The 15,036-nt window shown below is 49.0% G+C and overlaps 1 protein-coding gene across 1 annotated transcript; it reads right to left on the bottom strand.

Moving 5' to 3' along the window:
• Positions 1–2,794: 2,794 nt before the first annotated feature.
• Positions 2,795–8,485, bottom strand: OTOP3 (otopetrin 3). The gene is made up of 6 exons (XM_009975326.3): positions 8,095–8,485; positions 6,857–6,993; positions 6,053–6,111; positions 5,275–5,393; positions 3,705–4,636; positions 2,795–2,965 (listed from the first exon to the last, which is right to left on the bottom strand). The coding sequence occupies exons 1-6, from the start codon at positions 8,483–8,485 to the stop codon at positions 2,795–2,797; spliced, it is 1,809 nt and encodes a 602-aa protein (XP_009973628.3).
• Between the last annotated feature and the right edge of the window lie 6,551 nt (positions 8,486–15,036).

Here is a 15,036-nt window from a genome sequence, read left to right as displayed (position 1 = left end):
GTTGGTTGCTTATTTTTTTTCCCAGACACAGGTTTATAATCTTGTTTGTCTTATGCTGGGGTGATTTGTGCTACTAGGACACAGCGTGCTGGCTTCCTCCACAGTGTGTGGATTTTTTTTTTTTATAATCAGAAATTAAGAATGGACTCTGGAAAATTAACCTGAACTGTATGTTTTTTTGCCATTTCTGTATTTATGGCATGAGACATCATCAAAGGTATCTGCCTCAAAGGATACAGAAAAGGAACTAGGTCAAACAGGATCAAGTCTCCTGGCTTTGTGGACCGTGTACTAAAACTTTTGTGCAGTTGAGACCAGTGAAACAGGCACTCTGGCCCTGGGAGAGCTCGAAGTCATTCACGGATGGCAGATGACAGAAGATGATGGAGCAGATGGCAGATGGGCCACTGACATGTCATGGCTGTGTTGGATTCAGGAGTCACAGCTAGCTCACTTCTCACTACGCTTTCAGATTACTGTGCCCAGCCCTGCTGTCAGTCTAGTGAAGGAGCTGAAGGCAGTTTTAATTGCATACAAACTGTGTGTTTATGGTTTTACCCCTCCTGGAGGTGGACACAAATGGGTCTAGAGATAAAACCCTCCTAAATGAAAAGGCTGAAACCTTGGATCCTACATTACTCTTTGGCCTGCAAGAGTGCTTTTACTGTTGACTGTGGGATTTCTTACCTTCGCCTGCAGTGTTAGAACTGGGTGTTGCTAGGAAAGGATGTAGAAGTCCTCGAGCACTTACCTGATCTGTAGTGGCTGTGGGCTTGGTTCCCATTCCTGTTAATCATGAATTCAGGTGGTCCATCTGTTTACCAGCAAGAAATCACAAGCTGATTTCTCTTTCAATCCATACTTCTACATAATACTTATGGGACTTAGTATTTATATCTCAGTGAGAGACCTCCAAAGTCACGTGCTCAGTGGAGGCTCAGTAGTTTAAACAGTGTTTTATCGATTACACTGCAGATAAAATCCAGGTCATGGGTTTGTCCATGAAGTCCATCATTGCTCATCTCCAGGCTGTCGATAACTAGGAAGAAGATTGGAGATCACCTTCATCATTTGAAAAGGCCAGACCATTGCCTGTATCTCCTGTACGAACTGTGACGTGAGAATAATAATTAACTTTATTGGAACCTAATTTATCCAGCTGTTATTTCTCATGACATATTTCTGTTGACACAGGCCTAAGTAAAAACACTTACTGGGCAAAGTTCATGCTCGTGCAATCATGCTCACTTACAGTTTCACAGAAAGGTTCTGTCATTGCCTGAATCCTAAGGGGAGTGGGATGTGTTAGTTAGGAGTTACTAGCTCTTATCATTGTTACTGTCTTGGGAGAGTTTGCTTTCCTACAGGATCACAACCCGCAGCCATAAATAGGCTCTGATTCTAAACCCACGCTGCTTCTGGGATTGATTTATATGGGTACAGAAGCAATAGTGTAGATACCTTTTGTATCATGCTATTTTGCCTTGGCTAAGAGTCATGAGAGATTTTGATTGATTGTAAAACAAGGCCTGCCCTTAAATATCATATAACCTCTGAATGCAAAAGTGGTGTAAGTCACTGTCAGTTGACTTCTAGTCTGGTCTTTGAGTGTAGAGCAGATCCAGAGATTTCACAAGATAAGCATGAAAATTCAATTTATTTCCATTCATCAGGCTCTGTATTTGGGACCCATACTTGCAAGCCCCCTCGCTCTCCCACGTGCTTTCAAAGCAAGCATCTCCTATGGGACAAGTACTAACGGGTCTTTGATCACACACCACGCTGTGCAACCGTGTCCCCTTACACACGGTGTGCCTTGTGAAATGTTTGTGGATGTGCAAAGCAGCAGCGAGGATCAAAGTGTTGGGTTAGAGCAGGATTCACAGTAGATTTGGCATTAGCTCTTTCTTGAACTAGCTGTGTGTGCAAGGGTGGGACCTTTGCTAGTACACACTGGTGATAACATCATGCACAAGTGGTGTCAAGTAAGGATCAGCCATAGTACTTCTCTAGTGCTTCTCGCTTGAGGCTCTGTGGGTGTTTGTAAGGAGAAATAGTGTTTATTCTCAGTAAGGTTATTGCTTCTATTTTTGATAATGGGAAAAGATGCACTGAACTGGTGCAGGTCTGAAGGCCTGTCCTGCTCTTCAGTGCTGAGAGCCACAAAAGCTTGGCACTCGATGGGGCTGGATCCTATTGGCACCAGAAACAAACAGAAATAATCCCTGTTCTGACCGTTAAAGCGGCTACCAGCATCTTTTTGAAAATTGCACGTAAAGCGTACGTTTGGTTCGTTTCTGAACGGCTGTGGCTGTATGTGCTTCTAGTGGGGCTGGTACTGGTGGGTGTCTTCTGTGCTGCAGGATGGTGGGTTGGTGAGCAGTGGTGGGGCTGGTGGTCCTTGACTGTGGATTTCTGAAGGTCTGTGGAGTGTGGGTCAACCTTTGTTGCTTTTGTTGAAGGCTGCTCTTGCGTTCTTTTATCTGGAAGATTTCAGTAGGAGCTGGTAAAGTCCCACTTGCTGCCATGGGACATCCACTGGCAGACTACTGAAAAGCACCGGCATGCACGCTTCCTTAGAGCAGTAAGACAGCTTGCTTATGGGCTTTGAGTCTGCGGAGAGAAAACGGTAATATAAACCAATCTCCTTTTCTTCTGAAACTCAGATGTCGTGCAAAGCAGAATCTGGAGGGGAAAAAGCTTAAAAGCTTCCATGTACATATCTGCTGCTTACTGCATCTTTGTTCAGCATCGTTGTTTCACCCCTGGCTCTGGGGTGGGCAGTCAGCTTGGTTCAGGCTGTGATGTAGACCTCCAGCAGCCCCCCGACGGAGTGCATTCTGTAGAACACGCCCAGCGGGAGGCCAAAGTTCACGATCACAAACCAGGTAGAGTAGCCGTAAAATGACTTTTCCAATCCATTCTCGAAGACAGGGTGAGCCCCAAATGTGGGCATGACCCACAGCTAAAGAGGTGTAAGGAAGAGAGAGCAGAAGTCAGAGGATGACAAACTGTCTCCTACCTGCACTCTAAACTCAGCACTGGCTCAAGTGGTTGTAGGAATATTTCAAGACTATCAGAGGAGTCTCCCTGCCAGCAAAGAGGAAGAAAATCCCCTAGTTATGCTGCGGACTCTTTGCCAGAAGTCAAACCCTGTCAAATTCCTGGAAACCTGATGATAGCCTCATTCTGCCCCAGCCAGCTTCATCCTGCTACAGAATTTCACTGTTTTCTTGGCCAATTTGTTTTCACTGGATTAAGGCTGCTGTGAAGATCCATGTTAATTTAAGATCCCAGAGCACGGTGTAATTTATTGGGTGGGTTTCAATCCTAGAGACTCATGTTTACAAAGATTCACTGCTGGTGCCTCATGTTTCTCCATCTGTCTCGTGAAACACCCTTGATGAGTTTGATAACTTGCAGAGGCTAAAATTTTGGCATGTAAGGTTTTGTTAGCTGTCTCCTTCCTGCACCCAGGATAACTAGCCATATTTGACTCTTACATTAAGAGAGACCTCATAATCATGAGTGGGGTATTAATAACAAAACCAGTCATGACTTGCCTCACCAGTAGATTGAAACTTGGTGGACAAAGTTTTCTTGTCTGGAATAGCAGCCCAAGAGAATGACAAGGGGAGCGCATCTGTGTCACGGGTCATCAAGGTTCAGCAAAGCTGTGATGTAGCAGAGAGAGCAATACTTACTATGATGTTGCACAAAACCAAGAAGAACGAGATCTCCCTTAATGCTTTTCTCTTCCAACTCAGGTGAGAGTAGCTATGGATATAGGACAGAGAAGCTTTCCGGATCTCCTGCCCCAGCTCCAGCATGCTCACTCGTCTCTGGTTGTAGGCTTCATAATTCTGCTCTTCTTTCATTTCTTCTTCTCTGCCAGGAGCTATCTGTGTGTGCTCCTGTTTGCTGCTTGTCGTGGTTTCCTCTTCATCAGGTAGCTCTGAAGCTGCTGCATGCTGCTCGGCATGTTCTGTGTGTCTGGCCTCAGCTGCTGCTACAAAGGGCTGCCGGTGAAGCCCATCAATGATGAAGACATTTTGGGTGATGTTCTGAAAGATGAGGAGGACAGAATAGGACAGGATGAGACTGTTCAACAGGTCCCTGGGGTCAGTGGCCACAAGGGCAACAATGGAGAAGTAGGACATGCCGATTTGGCCGAGGGCTGCCCCCATCAGCAGGATCACATCCAGGCTGCGGGTTGGGTTCTTCAGCGTGTCCAGCTCCCGTTTTTCCAAGGCGTGGATGATTGTCCCAATCACTGCGCCCACGCTCATCAGGGGCAGGAGCACAATGTAGTAGGAATAATACATCACGAAGACCTCGCGGCTGGGGGCTGAGCCGGTGGCCTGGATCTGGTACATCATGAAGACGCAGATCCCGATGATCACAGCAGCGGCGCCCAGCAGTGGCCCAAAGACCACCCCCTGGAGCTTGAACTTGGGCTTGATGTGAGGGACATGGTGGTGGCTGATGCGTCTCCCCACGTTTTTCCACATGACGTACAGCACGGAGCAGCAGACAAGGCAGTACTCAGTGTTGAAGGGGTAGAGCAGGATGTAGCCCTTCTGGAAGACTTTGCAGATGGTTGTGTTTGGGCATATGCACGACGTAGTCTCGTTGCCTGGAGCATGAGAAGAGGAAGACAACAATTAAGAGGGAGATGGCCTGGATTTCATGGCTATCTTTGGGAGTTTCTTGTGTGCAGGCACAACGTCTCTCTCTATCTCAGAAACAGTGATCAGTAGGAAGTTAAGTGATTACCACTCAGTCCTCGAGGCTGTGAGGATTCAAAACAACAGGGTTTAGCAAATGACTTCTCCCAAATACATAGAGCTTCTTCTGGTCAACACTGTAAGTGGTGGATGAAACACCCCTTCTTCCACAGTGAAGCCTCTATCTCTACCCTTGGAATATTAGTTTCCTCTTTTTCCCCATATCAGAGAGAAAATCACAGCACAGGAATTCTGGCAATCTTTTGTTTGCAGCTGACAGGTAAGTGTGAGAAAAAAATGCTAATTAACGGTGGACTCTTCATTTCCTAGCCCTCAGTCCCAGGGCTTTATAGCAGACCTCCCACCTCCAGGTGAAGATGTTGTCCCCTTACAGCCCATCTCCTTGAGACAACCTCCAAAAATAGGGACGTTGCAGCGTTTGGGGGAACTGGTTGTGATACCTGAATCACTGAAATCACGAACTGTTGTCTCCCTAGAAATCATCGAAGTCAGCCTAACACAGAGGGATGTGAAAAAGGAGCCTTGCCTGCAAATCGCTGCTCCACCTCACGCAGCTGAGACTCAATCTCCATGTGAATGGTGTCGTTGGTCACAGCCAAGAGCCAGAGGAGGAGGTTAGTGGCTATGGTCAGCATCAGCCCACACCTGGAGGAGAGAAAGGCACTTCTACAGTGTGTTGCCTGTGGAGATTGTTGATGACCCGTGTCCCCACCTGCCATGTGGTGCTGCCCTCATGCTTCTTGCTTACCTGTGCACAGATGTGTGCAAACACAGTGCATTTGTGCCTGTTCTACGTATGGGTGTTGGTGGGTGACTTTGCACCCACAAATATGACCGAGTACGTTCCCATTTGGCCACTTGCAAAAGAGCAGGGCTGGCAATGCCAGGCATGCTGGTGAAACTGGCCCAGGTCTGGGTGCAGTTAAGGGAGGGAAGGCTGAGACATCTCCCAGTGATAGGAATGGGGAGTCCACCCCACCTCATCCCCCAGTCCATGAACTGGACCCTGAGACGTGCAACTGGAAGGTATTTGAGGTTAGAAGGAAGGTTTTTGCGGTTAGGTGGAAGCAATGAGCTTTGCAGCAGTTTGAGGCACAAGTGAAAGCCGAAGGGAGCTGGTGAGCCCAGGTCAGTGGAAGGAGGATGGATCTGATCAAGTCATAGCTTGGTTCTTGTGTGGTGCAGAATATAGAATCTGTAAGATCAGATGAAGACATTTCTAGCAGGAATAACAGAGATCATAAGCAGATAGAATGGAAGAGTTTCTTTAGAGTAGATGGCAGTTTTTTTCCCCCTCTTTGTACCTGGTGAAGTTGTGCTGGACTTGAATGCAGTCCTTAGAGTGATGCCACAGAAAAAAAGCCTGCAAATTCATAATAATAATGACGTGAGCAGAGTGAAGCTGGCAGCCGGCCACACACGTGGTGGAAAGGGACAGGCAGGCAAGAAGGCACGTGTCCGAGTGGGAGCAAATCTTCCTCTGTGCAAGTGGTACAGGGGCATGTGTGCACCTGCATCTCGGTGTTGAGGCATGTGCTGGCATCCTTAGGTGACTGCCTGCACCTCACACAGATCTAGATCTGCTTTTTTCTGTCTTGTATATATCTGGGTATTTGCTACTGAGATGGGAACTAGTTTACGTTTTAAATATGGCTATGGGTCTGGAAAGATGATGATTGGTATCGGAATAACAAGTTGCAAATGGTGTGAGATATTTTTGTGAGCAAAGGGTTTTGTTGGGGGGATGCATTCGTAAACAGAGAGAGAGGCTGCGTCTCAGACTGGTGCAAAGACACGCCTGGCAAAAGCCGACGTTTCCTCTCCTCTCCCCCTACTTTGACGTTTCAAACCAAACTCCTCTGGATCCTACAGTATGTCAGGTATTGCTGGAGTGATTTCTTTCTAAATCTTACTACTTTCTCAGTCTGGCACATGAGGAGTGTGGGTGGTATTTGAAATGGCACGTGATACTTTAATGCCTTTAATGCTCATGAGGGTGCCTCGTGTGGACCCACTTTCCCAAGTCTCCCCACTTCCCCCCTCCCCTTGGACTCCTGGGAACGGGACAGAGAGAACAAGCGAGCTTCCAGAAGGGTAACATGCAGTACCTGGGTGCAAATAAAAAGGATTTCAATGCTGGGGAACACAATTTCCACCCTGGATTTGCACTGGATGAGAATCGCGTTGTAGCCGATCTGAAACACGTTCAGGAGAATGCTGAAACTGCCGAACAGCAGCACTGACCCTGGAAAACAGCAAAAGCACCAGTAAATAAAGATATGTCCGTGGAGCATCTGAGCCCAGCTGGGGACTGGAGCCCGCGTGCCTCTTGGATTTGGGTGGAGGTGGAGGCCATCCCATCTGGAATTCTCATGATTTTGAGAGAAGGTGTCAAAGGGAAGCCTCATTCCTGAATCTGGTTGTGTGCTTTGGCTGGTTTAAGATGCTGAGACAATGCAAGGTATTTTCTTGTGCTTGGATACAAGGTGGGAACTGGGGTTTTGGCCTTTTCTGTGCAAACTAGAGTGACAGAGGTAAACTAATGGCAGGTGATGGTTTCTGCCTTGTGTAAAAAACTTGAGATGAACGCAGGTGTGATGATGCTTTTGACAGCACCAGTCTGCAGAAGTTAGGACCCTTTAATTGATTCTCCCTTTTGCCTTGGATGAAAGCCTCTCTGCAGCTTTGGGTACTACTCAAGTACTTTGCAGCTTTCTTCCCTTTAATTCTCTATGCTTAGTTAACAAGATTATGCACTAATTAGAAATTCCATAATAGACCAGAGGCAGGGCTGCTTGGAGAAGTGTCATTTCACAAAGTGGGGCAACTACTGATGGGAAATCTCCCAGGAAATCACTGGGCTGTGACTCACTGGCCAGAAATTTTCCACTGGAAACAGGACTGCTGTGACGTTAAACAAGGGTGATAGTGGCATGGGGCTGCTGATGTGCTTGGTGGGTAAACGTGGTGGTTCTCCCCTCACTTTGCAAAGTCTTCATGCCTAAAGCCTTTCCTACATCTCTCCCACCGTGCTCAGTTGCTGGGCTGCGGCTGGGAGATGCCTGGGTTGTGTTTTGGGAAGGGACCACAGCACGAAGTTGGACTGGAGGCTGAAGGGAAGCCTCCAGACTTTCCTGCTGCTCTGGTTCCTCTGTGGCCTCCACTATGCCCATGTCTTCCCCCAGCCTCACACCACGAGCTGACAGGGCACTGGGAGATTCCCAGTGCCCTAACTACATCTCCTGTGGCTTCTAGCTCGTTTAGTAATAGGGGAAGAATTTCTTTATCTTAAAAGCACGAGGAAGAAGGGGAAAGGCACGAGGTGATAAATAAAACCAGAACTTACCTCTGATCCAGATGGGCCCAGCGTGGGAATCCCGGTGCAGCACTGCGTGTGGCTGCCGACTGGTGCCCAACAGGTAGTAGATAATCCAGCACAGGCACAAGACCTTGAGGATGGAGAGCAGGATCCAGACGTCTGCCAGTGTGATGGCCACGTGGTTGAAGATCATACTGCTGATGAAGGCACTGCCCAGAAACACCACGTTCATGGCCAGCAGCCCTGAGAAGAGCTGCCCAGCTTTCTGAGCTTGCCTGTCCCCCTGCTGCACTGAAGAGCAGTGACGGTACAGCCAGAATTTCTCATAGTGGATGGTGGAGGTGTCTGGTGGGGCTGACGCTGACCTGCTCTTGCAGTGGTGGCAGGGCTTTTGCCTTGAGACTTTGTTGCCCGACATGGCTCATCTGCCTGGGGGGTCACCTGCTGCGTTGAACAAAGGGGAGGTTTAAAGTAAGAAGGATGGTGGGGGACATGCTGAGATGAGAGGTTGTGTGTTCTGCTGTAAAAGCCACTTGTGTGGTGACCTCCCATCCTTGCTTTGCAGCTTCCCCTTCCCTCTCCAGAAGCTGGATGAGGGGGAAAAGAGATTGGTGTTTAGCCCAGGTTAGGCATTAAAAAATTCCTGGCAGACAGTCATTGCAGGGCACTGGGGAAAGGCCCTTCTGCCAAAAACTGTCCAGAACACCTGTGTTAAAATGAGTATTTTATATCTCTGCCCTGCCCCACCAGTACTTGGAGCTCTTGGGACCCAGAGGTGCCCAAACAGTTCCCATCCTCACCTTTCACACCTCTGTGTCCAGCCCAGGATTCGGGTTTCCTCCTTTCTCTGTTGCAGTAAGGATTAGGTGGAAATATGGAGCACACTCAGACCTGCTCTAAAATTCGGAGCTGTTTGATTTCAGCTGATGGATCCAACCTCTTCCTTGTGTTTTTGTGCCGTGAGAGTTACACCACACTCCTCATATGGTCACACAAATTATGGCAGAGCTGGAGAGAATAAAAAGAGAGTCTATAAGTTTTGATCTAGGCTGCTGGGAAAAGATCCAACCTCCCACCCAGGCAGGCTGAGATTGGGACAAAGTTAATACCTGGTTTTCTTTATTTTTCTACTTGTAACACAGAGGAAAAAGCACAGAGCCGTGAGTGCACTGACACAGAGGAGTTTGAGGGATTGGTCCAGATAGACATCCAGAGCCTGGGAGCTTTTTCTACCCAGCTTTTGGAAAAATCTCAGTAGGACCATATTGCCCATGAGAGAGAAATCTCCTTGCTCGTATACAGCAATCAGGCAAGATCAGCCTCTATAGATTCAATATATGGAAAGGTGCTTTTACTCCAGGGAGTGACTGGCTGTGGTGAGGGCTGGCTGGCATGAAAACAGACCCCTGAGATGTGTTTGAGAGTGGGAGGAATTATATGTAGTTGTGGTTGAGGTTTCAGGGCAGTTATTGTCTGAGAAGGTGTGAAAGTTTCAGTGCTTCCCTCTTCCTCTATATGTGCACTAAGGTGCTCTGTGTCCCTTTGGTCTCTGGGGATTCAGTGCACTTCTGTTAGAGGAGGTTGATCCTAAACTCTCCCCCATTTGGCTCCAAAACTCTCCTAACTTAGCAGTGCAGAAGCAAATGCCCTTCCCTCTCCTAAGGCCATAACTCCTCTGCTTCAGGGTCAGGGGAGAGGCCATAAAATCAGACGGATCAGATGGAAACCCGTGCAGGCTGCATCAGGAGGTACCCAAGTGCCCAGACAAGGCTGCACACCGCGGCTGCTGCCGTGGACCCAACCCCTTGACCCTGTAGCTGTGAGCTGCTGAGAACAGCCGAGCCCCTGCCCTTACCTCCCGCTGCCTGCTGAGTGAGAGCAGCTGCCGGCGTTAAAACCACTCGCTGGAGTGCCACCAGGATGCAGGTGAGTCTTTCCGACGGACCAAGTTGCAGGCAGAAGCCGTCAGGACTGCTCCCTGCTGAATGCGGCCTCTGCTCCCAGCCCATTGATTTATTTTTTTTTTCCACCTTGTTTACTTTGGGTCTATTATTGTCATTACATTAATTACTCAGTGAGAAGCTCTCGGCTCTGCCATGGGCAGCCAATGGGGATCAGCTCCTTTATACACCTGCTGGGTTGCCCCATGTCAATGGCCTCGGCACAGGATGTGCCAACTGGTAAAACCACAAGCTGTGGTGACTAATTTGTGCCATGGCTCAGGTGAGTATAGAGCTAATCTCCTGGCACAGGCTTGTGCTGGGAGTGCTTAGCCACACTGCTTTGGCTAAAATCCACTTGAGTTCCCCACTCCCTTGTTTTAAGGTAGATACTAAGATTTTTTTTTTTCTCGTTTGCCATTACTTTGTGCCTTTATCCAAGACACTGATACCCAAACTGACCCAAAAAACTCACAGTCCAGCCTACGTGCAGGGATGACACCAACATAATGCATTTCTGGCAGAAGAGTTGCTTCTTTTGAGGGTGATAGCTGTGACCTATTAATGCTGACTTCAGAGCTAGACCCTTGTGTGCAAACCCCGCAGGCTCAGCCATGTGAGGTCAGGGATGCTTTCGGTCCAAGCTGTGCTGTCCCTGCTCCCTATCCTCTTGCAGGGCAAGCTGATTTCTGTCTTGTGACTCTGTGGTGAGCTGATCCTCCTGGTTCTGTGGCTGGCAAGGGGGATTTGGCATTCCTGGCTGAGGTGGTGACCCTAGAGGGTCCATCCTAGAGGATGAACCTCTCTGTGGAAGGGGAAAAGTTGTTAGTGTGTCCCAGGATGAACCCTCAAGCTCTGGAGTTCTTGCAGCTGGCAAACACATGAATTGGGCATTCAGAGCCATGAAACACTCCCCAAGAATCTAATTAGGGGTAGAAGTGGGTGGGGAAGCAGAGGTTATCATGTGTGGGGTGTGACGAAAGGGATGGAAAACAAGAGTGAAAGGGGCCCATTGCTGCGAGAGCACCCAGTGTGTGCTGCTGCCACTGTTGCACTTAATGTCTGCCAGCAAAACGGTCATGTTTAATGTCTGACCAAGCACTTGCACTGCTGTGATGGAGCCTAGATGCTGTGATCTGAGCACATTTTCATGGATACCCATGATTAGATTTGTTCTGCCTTCCCCCGTAGCGTCAGCGTCTTCAACCTGCTTGGATGACCATGTCCTTGCTCCTTGCCTTGATGCTCTGGGATCCCCTGAGTGCAATCAGGCTCTCCTTTGGTTGCCTGGATCTCCTCTGGACCCCATTCTAGAGCTTAGCAGGGAACTGGAATCTCCCAAGAGCTATTTGGTGGCCTCTTTGTTGAACAAAGACAACGGTTTATGTGCAAGACATTAACAAACTTACCTGTTTTTCAGTGCTGTGGTCCCAAACTGGGGTGACTGTGCAAAACTGGGAAATGGAGGCCAGGAGTCTGAATATCCTGGGGAAAAGCAGTTTGGGTGAAACAGGAGGCTTTTCCTTTAAAGAGGACTCCAACATTTTATTACAGGCTCTGCCGTGCCCCAGTGGTTTTGCCAATGGGACTGTGCATCTGGGCTGCAAAGATGAAACATCCTGACTAGCCGCCTTCTGGCTTTGGAGCTGAGGTTGAACCCAGAGGTATTGTAAAGCCCTGGGAGACTGGTTAATCCTCCTAATTTGGCCTTTATATTGAAGACAAGCAGCTGTTTAACTTGAATCTATTGACACAAGTTTAACCAAGTCATTAAGTAAGCAAGCATGCAGGAGAGGGGCAGGAAGGGAGAGGATGGGTTGAACTGACTGGATCGATCACATAAATCACTGCCCTGCTCTGCCCTGGAGAAGCTGCCTTTACTCAGAGGCTGAGAAAAAGCTGCTAAACATTAGGAGTGATGTTTGCCCCTCTGCTATCAGCCATGTGCTTATTAATGGCCTTATCTGTGCACTTAGCAGGAATAATACTCAGTGGGCCAAGCGGATCTGTAAACAGGACGCGGGGAGGAAGGAGGTTTGTGCCCAGCCGCTGTGTTTGCCCAAAGGCCGACTGAGGAATGCCGTGTGCCCCACGACTCCCCGGCCAGCCCACACCCTTCCTTCTCCTCCACTGATAACCGCACCGGTGACGTCTCCCGTGGGGCTGGGGAGCGAGCACCTTTTGGGGTGACTGCAAAGAGCAGCCTCATCCACCACGGGTGCGAGGGATCCACGCTGCACCACCCCAGCCCCATCCCTCACTGTGGGAGCAGATGGGCTCCGTGGGTTTCTGCTGGCTCCACTTGTGAAGCTTGAGTCTGTGTTTTCCCTGCTGGTCCTCGGTGCAGGTCACTGATCTCCTGCTGGCGTTGAGTTGCTCCTTGCTGGTAAGGACCACTGCCTTGGTCCCTGGGATGTGCCTCCTCCACCACCACCTCCTGCCCTGGCTCCCAGCACACCCCGGAGCAGGTCCTGCTCATGGGCTGCACCTTGTGCTGCAGACCCATGCCTCATCTCCAGCCTTGTGACCTCAGTGCATACACTTCCCAGCTGCTGCACTGACAGATAATAATTAACTTGGATTCCTCCCCTGTCTCTGACACACCTCAGAGCAAATCACACAGATAAAAGGCTTTTTTTTTTTTTTTTTTTTTTTTTTTTTCCTCTCTAATGAAACAAAACTCGCCCTCAAATAACAGATGATTAAGAAGCAGAGGAGGGGATGCGAAACCCTGGCAGCGGTGGAGTGATGACTCAGTTCTGGCCTTGGCTATGGCCTTCCTTTCTTTTCTCTGAGAAATGATTTCTGATCTCCTGTTTTTCATCTCTTCCCCTTTTCGCTGCTCTCCCTGGTTGGCTCTGGCACCACGTGCCTCAGGCCAGGATTTGAATCAGGACCTTTTTTGGCACTCACACAGTGGCTCATAGTCCTGAGGCTGGATCTACAGGGCTGGTGCTCCTTGAGCATGACCAGAACTGGGCTCTTAACCCTGCCATCCCTTGAGGAGTGATTTTTGTTGGTGGGGTTCAGTGCTCCCACCAAACCCTTGCAGCACAGCAGGTGCTCATATCCCTGGGAGGCCAAGGTGGCTTTTATACCAGAGACTGGAAGCCCCTGGCAAGACGTGAGAGCCTCAGGACAGCCCTTTGCTTTCCTGTAGTTCTTCATTTGCAGCGGCTACAGTTTCAACAGTCACCCTGAGGCACACTGTTGTCCCTATTTCCCATCCCCTAATGCGGATCTGATCTCTGCTCCATAACTGATGCAATGGCAGCAGTCAGCAGGATGCTGCCGGTGGCCTCGGGGCCCATCCTCGTCCTCTGCTCTGACACAGAGCTTTCTGTTCACCCAGCTCCCGTGCCTCAGTTTCTCTCCTTCCAGGTATGGAAGATGGAGCTAACAGTGGTGCTTTTCTGCAGGGATCTGTCATGAGGATGTGTACAATGGACCAAGTGGGACCCCTTCATGTTTATCAGGTACTCTGCATTTGGGGTGTTGTCCCCCTCCATAAAACTTTCCATCAAGGAGAGACGTCCCCCCCTTTAACTGGGCTGTGAGGAGCTGTGTCCCGGGTCCATAGTGAAGGGGGTAGTGATGGAGCAGCCAACGTCAGTCAGCTGCATCGCCTGGCAGTGCGGAGTCCCGAGGAAGGGCACGGATCCACGCAGCTAGGATGTGGCAGCGCCTGCTCCAGGGGTGCACCCGGGTTTGGGTGACACGTCTGGGATGCTGGCTGCGTTTAGGAGGAGTTGCCCAGGGACATTTGGCTGATTCTTCATCAGTCTTGGAAAACATCCTTTTGCATGTTAAAGAGCCATGAGCTGATACCTTCTATTGGACAATCCTTGAGCACACAGCAGGGCCCATGTTTACAGTGGGGTTTTCTTAGGGTTTGGGGTTTTGATTTTTTATTTTTGGACTTGTGGGTGCTCGCTTTCCCTGTCCCCCTTTCTTGGGTATATAGATAGGGTTCACTGATGGTTATTTCCCCATCTGCTGCCTCTCCCAAGGTGCATATATGTGGTTGGAGGGCAGAAGAAGAACGCAGCCCTCAGCTGGAAACCCCTTCTGTCCCTGCACTTGCAGCCTGGTAATACCTCAGGTTAGTGAGGGGTCCTTGTGGAGCTTGTTCTCTCCCCATAGAGTTTTGGTTTATCCTGATAATAGGATTGCTTGTAGATAGATGTTGTGGTTCCTGTTGACCCACCACCCTGGAGCAGTTGATTTGGGACTATTGCCTCTATCTGTGCTACTTGGCCTGCTGTGGGGTTCTCTTTACAACCATCCTGAGTTTATTTAGCCCCAGAAGTGCCTCTACAGCTACTGTCCAGGACAAAAAGAGCAGTTCAAACTCTGCCCTGCCCGGCTCAGTGTGCCCAGCCTGGGAAAACTAGGACCAGGCACTAGCCAGAGCACATAGGAGAAAAACCTGGTGTGCCCTCCAGGAACAGTGAGTGATTAAAAATATTTTCTGTGCCTGTCAAAGCTCAGCAGCTTGTGCTAAAACAATGTGTAGGAATGTACGTAAGACTGACGTCTGTGCACCATTTACGTCTCTTTTCTGACTTAATCTGTGGCTCCTCCAGTTGAAATTAATAAGGCTTTTGTTTTATGAAAGGTAGAGTTTCTGGGGAGAGATTGTATCTTTACCAAATCAATGGGGAAAGGAAAGATTGACCCACCGCAGAGATGCTGGATCAGTGCAGTCCTCTTGGGGCAGGGGAAATCAGGGTTTACCCCATCTTCTAACAACCTCAGAGAAAGGCTGCTGGCAGGTAGGCTGGTGACAGACCAGCCAGAGTCACTGGTCCCTTCTGGTTTGGTGATCTAGGTTTGGAGGAGAAAGGTGGTTTGAAATGCGTGAGCCTGGGCTGGCAGTCTGGGTTGTCAGGTGGAAAATTGCATTACTCCATTTTAAGTATCGTGATTTCTGTTTATTTTTTTTTCCCTTTGGCAGATGCACACACGTCTGTAGGAAAAGGCTTGATGATTTCTGCCACCTCTGCAGTGTTCTTTATTGGGATGATAA

The sequence above is a fragment of the Tyto alba genome, unplaced genomic scaffold (genome assembly GCF_018691265.1).
Source record: "Tyto alba isolate M040663 unplaced genomic scaffold, T.alba_DEE_v4.0 Super-Scaffold_39, whole genome shotgun sequence".
NCBI lineage: Eukaryota > Metazoa > Chordata > Aves > Strigiformes > Tytonidae > Tyto > Tyto alba.
The sequence above is the reverse complement of the archived record's forward strand: the minus strand, read 5'-3'. Positions and strand labels throughout refer to the sequence as shown.

Coding starts and splice junctions, on each gene's coding strand:
- OTOP3 (XM_009975326.3), bottom strand. CDS start 8,485: ATGTCGGGCAACAAAGTCTCAAGGCAAAAGCCCTGCCACCACTGCAAG. Junction 6,994..8,094: donor TGGGCCCATCTGGATCAGAG/GTAAGTTCTGGT, acceptor GCTGTTTTCCAG/GGTCAGTGCTGCTGTTCGGC. Junction 2,966..3,704: donor TGGTTTTGTGCAACATCATA/GTAAGTATTGCT, acceptor ACACCTCTTTAG/CTGTGGGTCATGCCCACATT.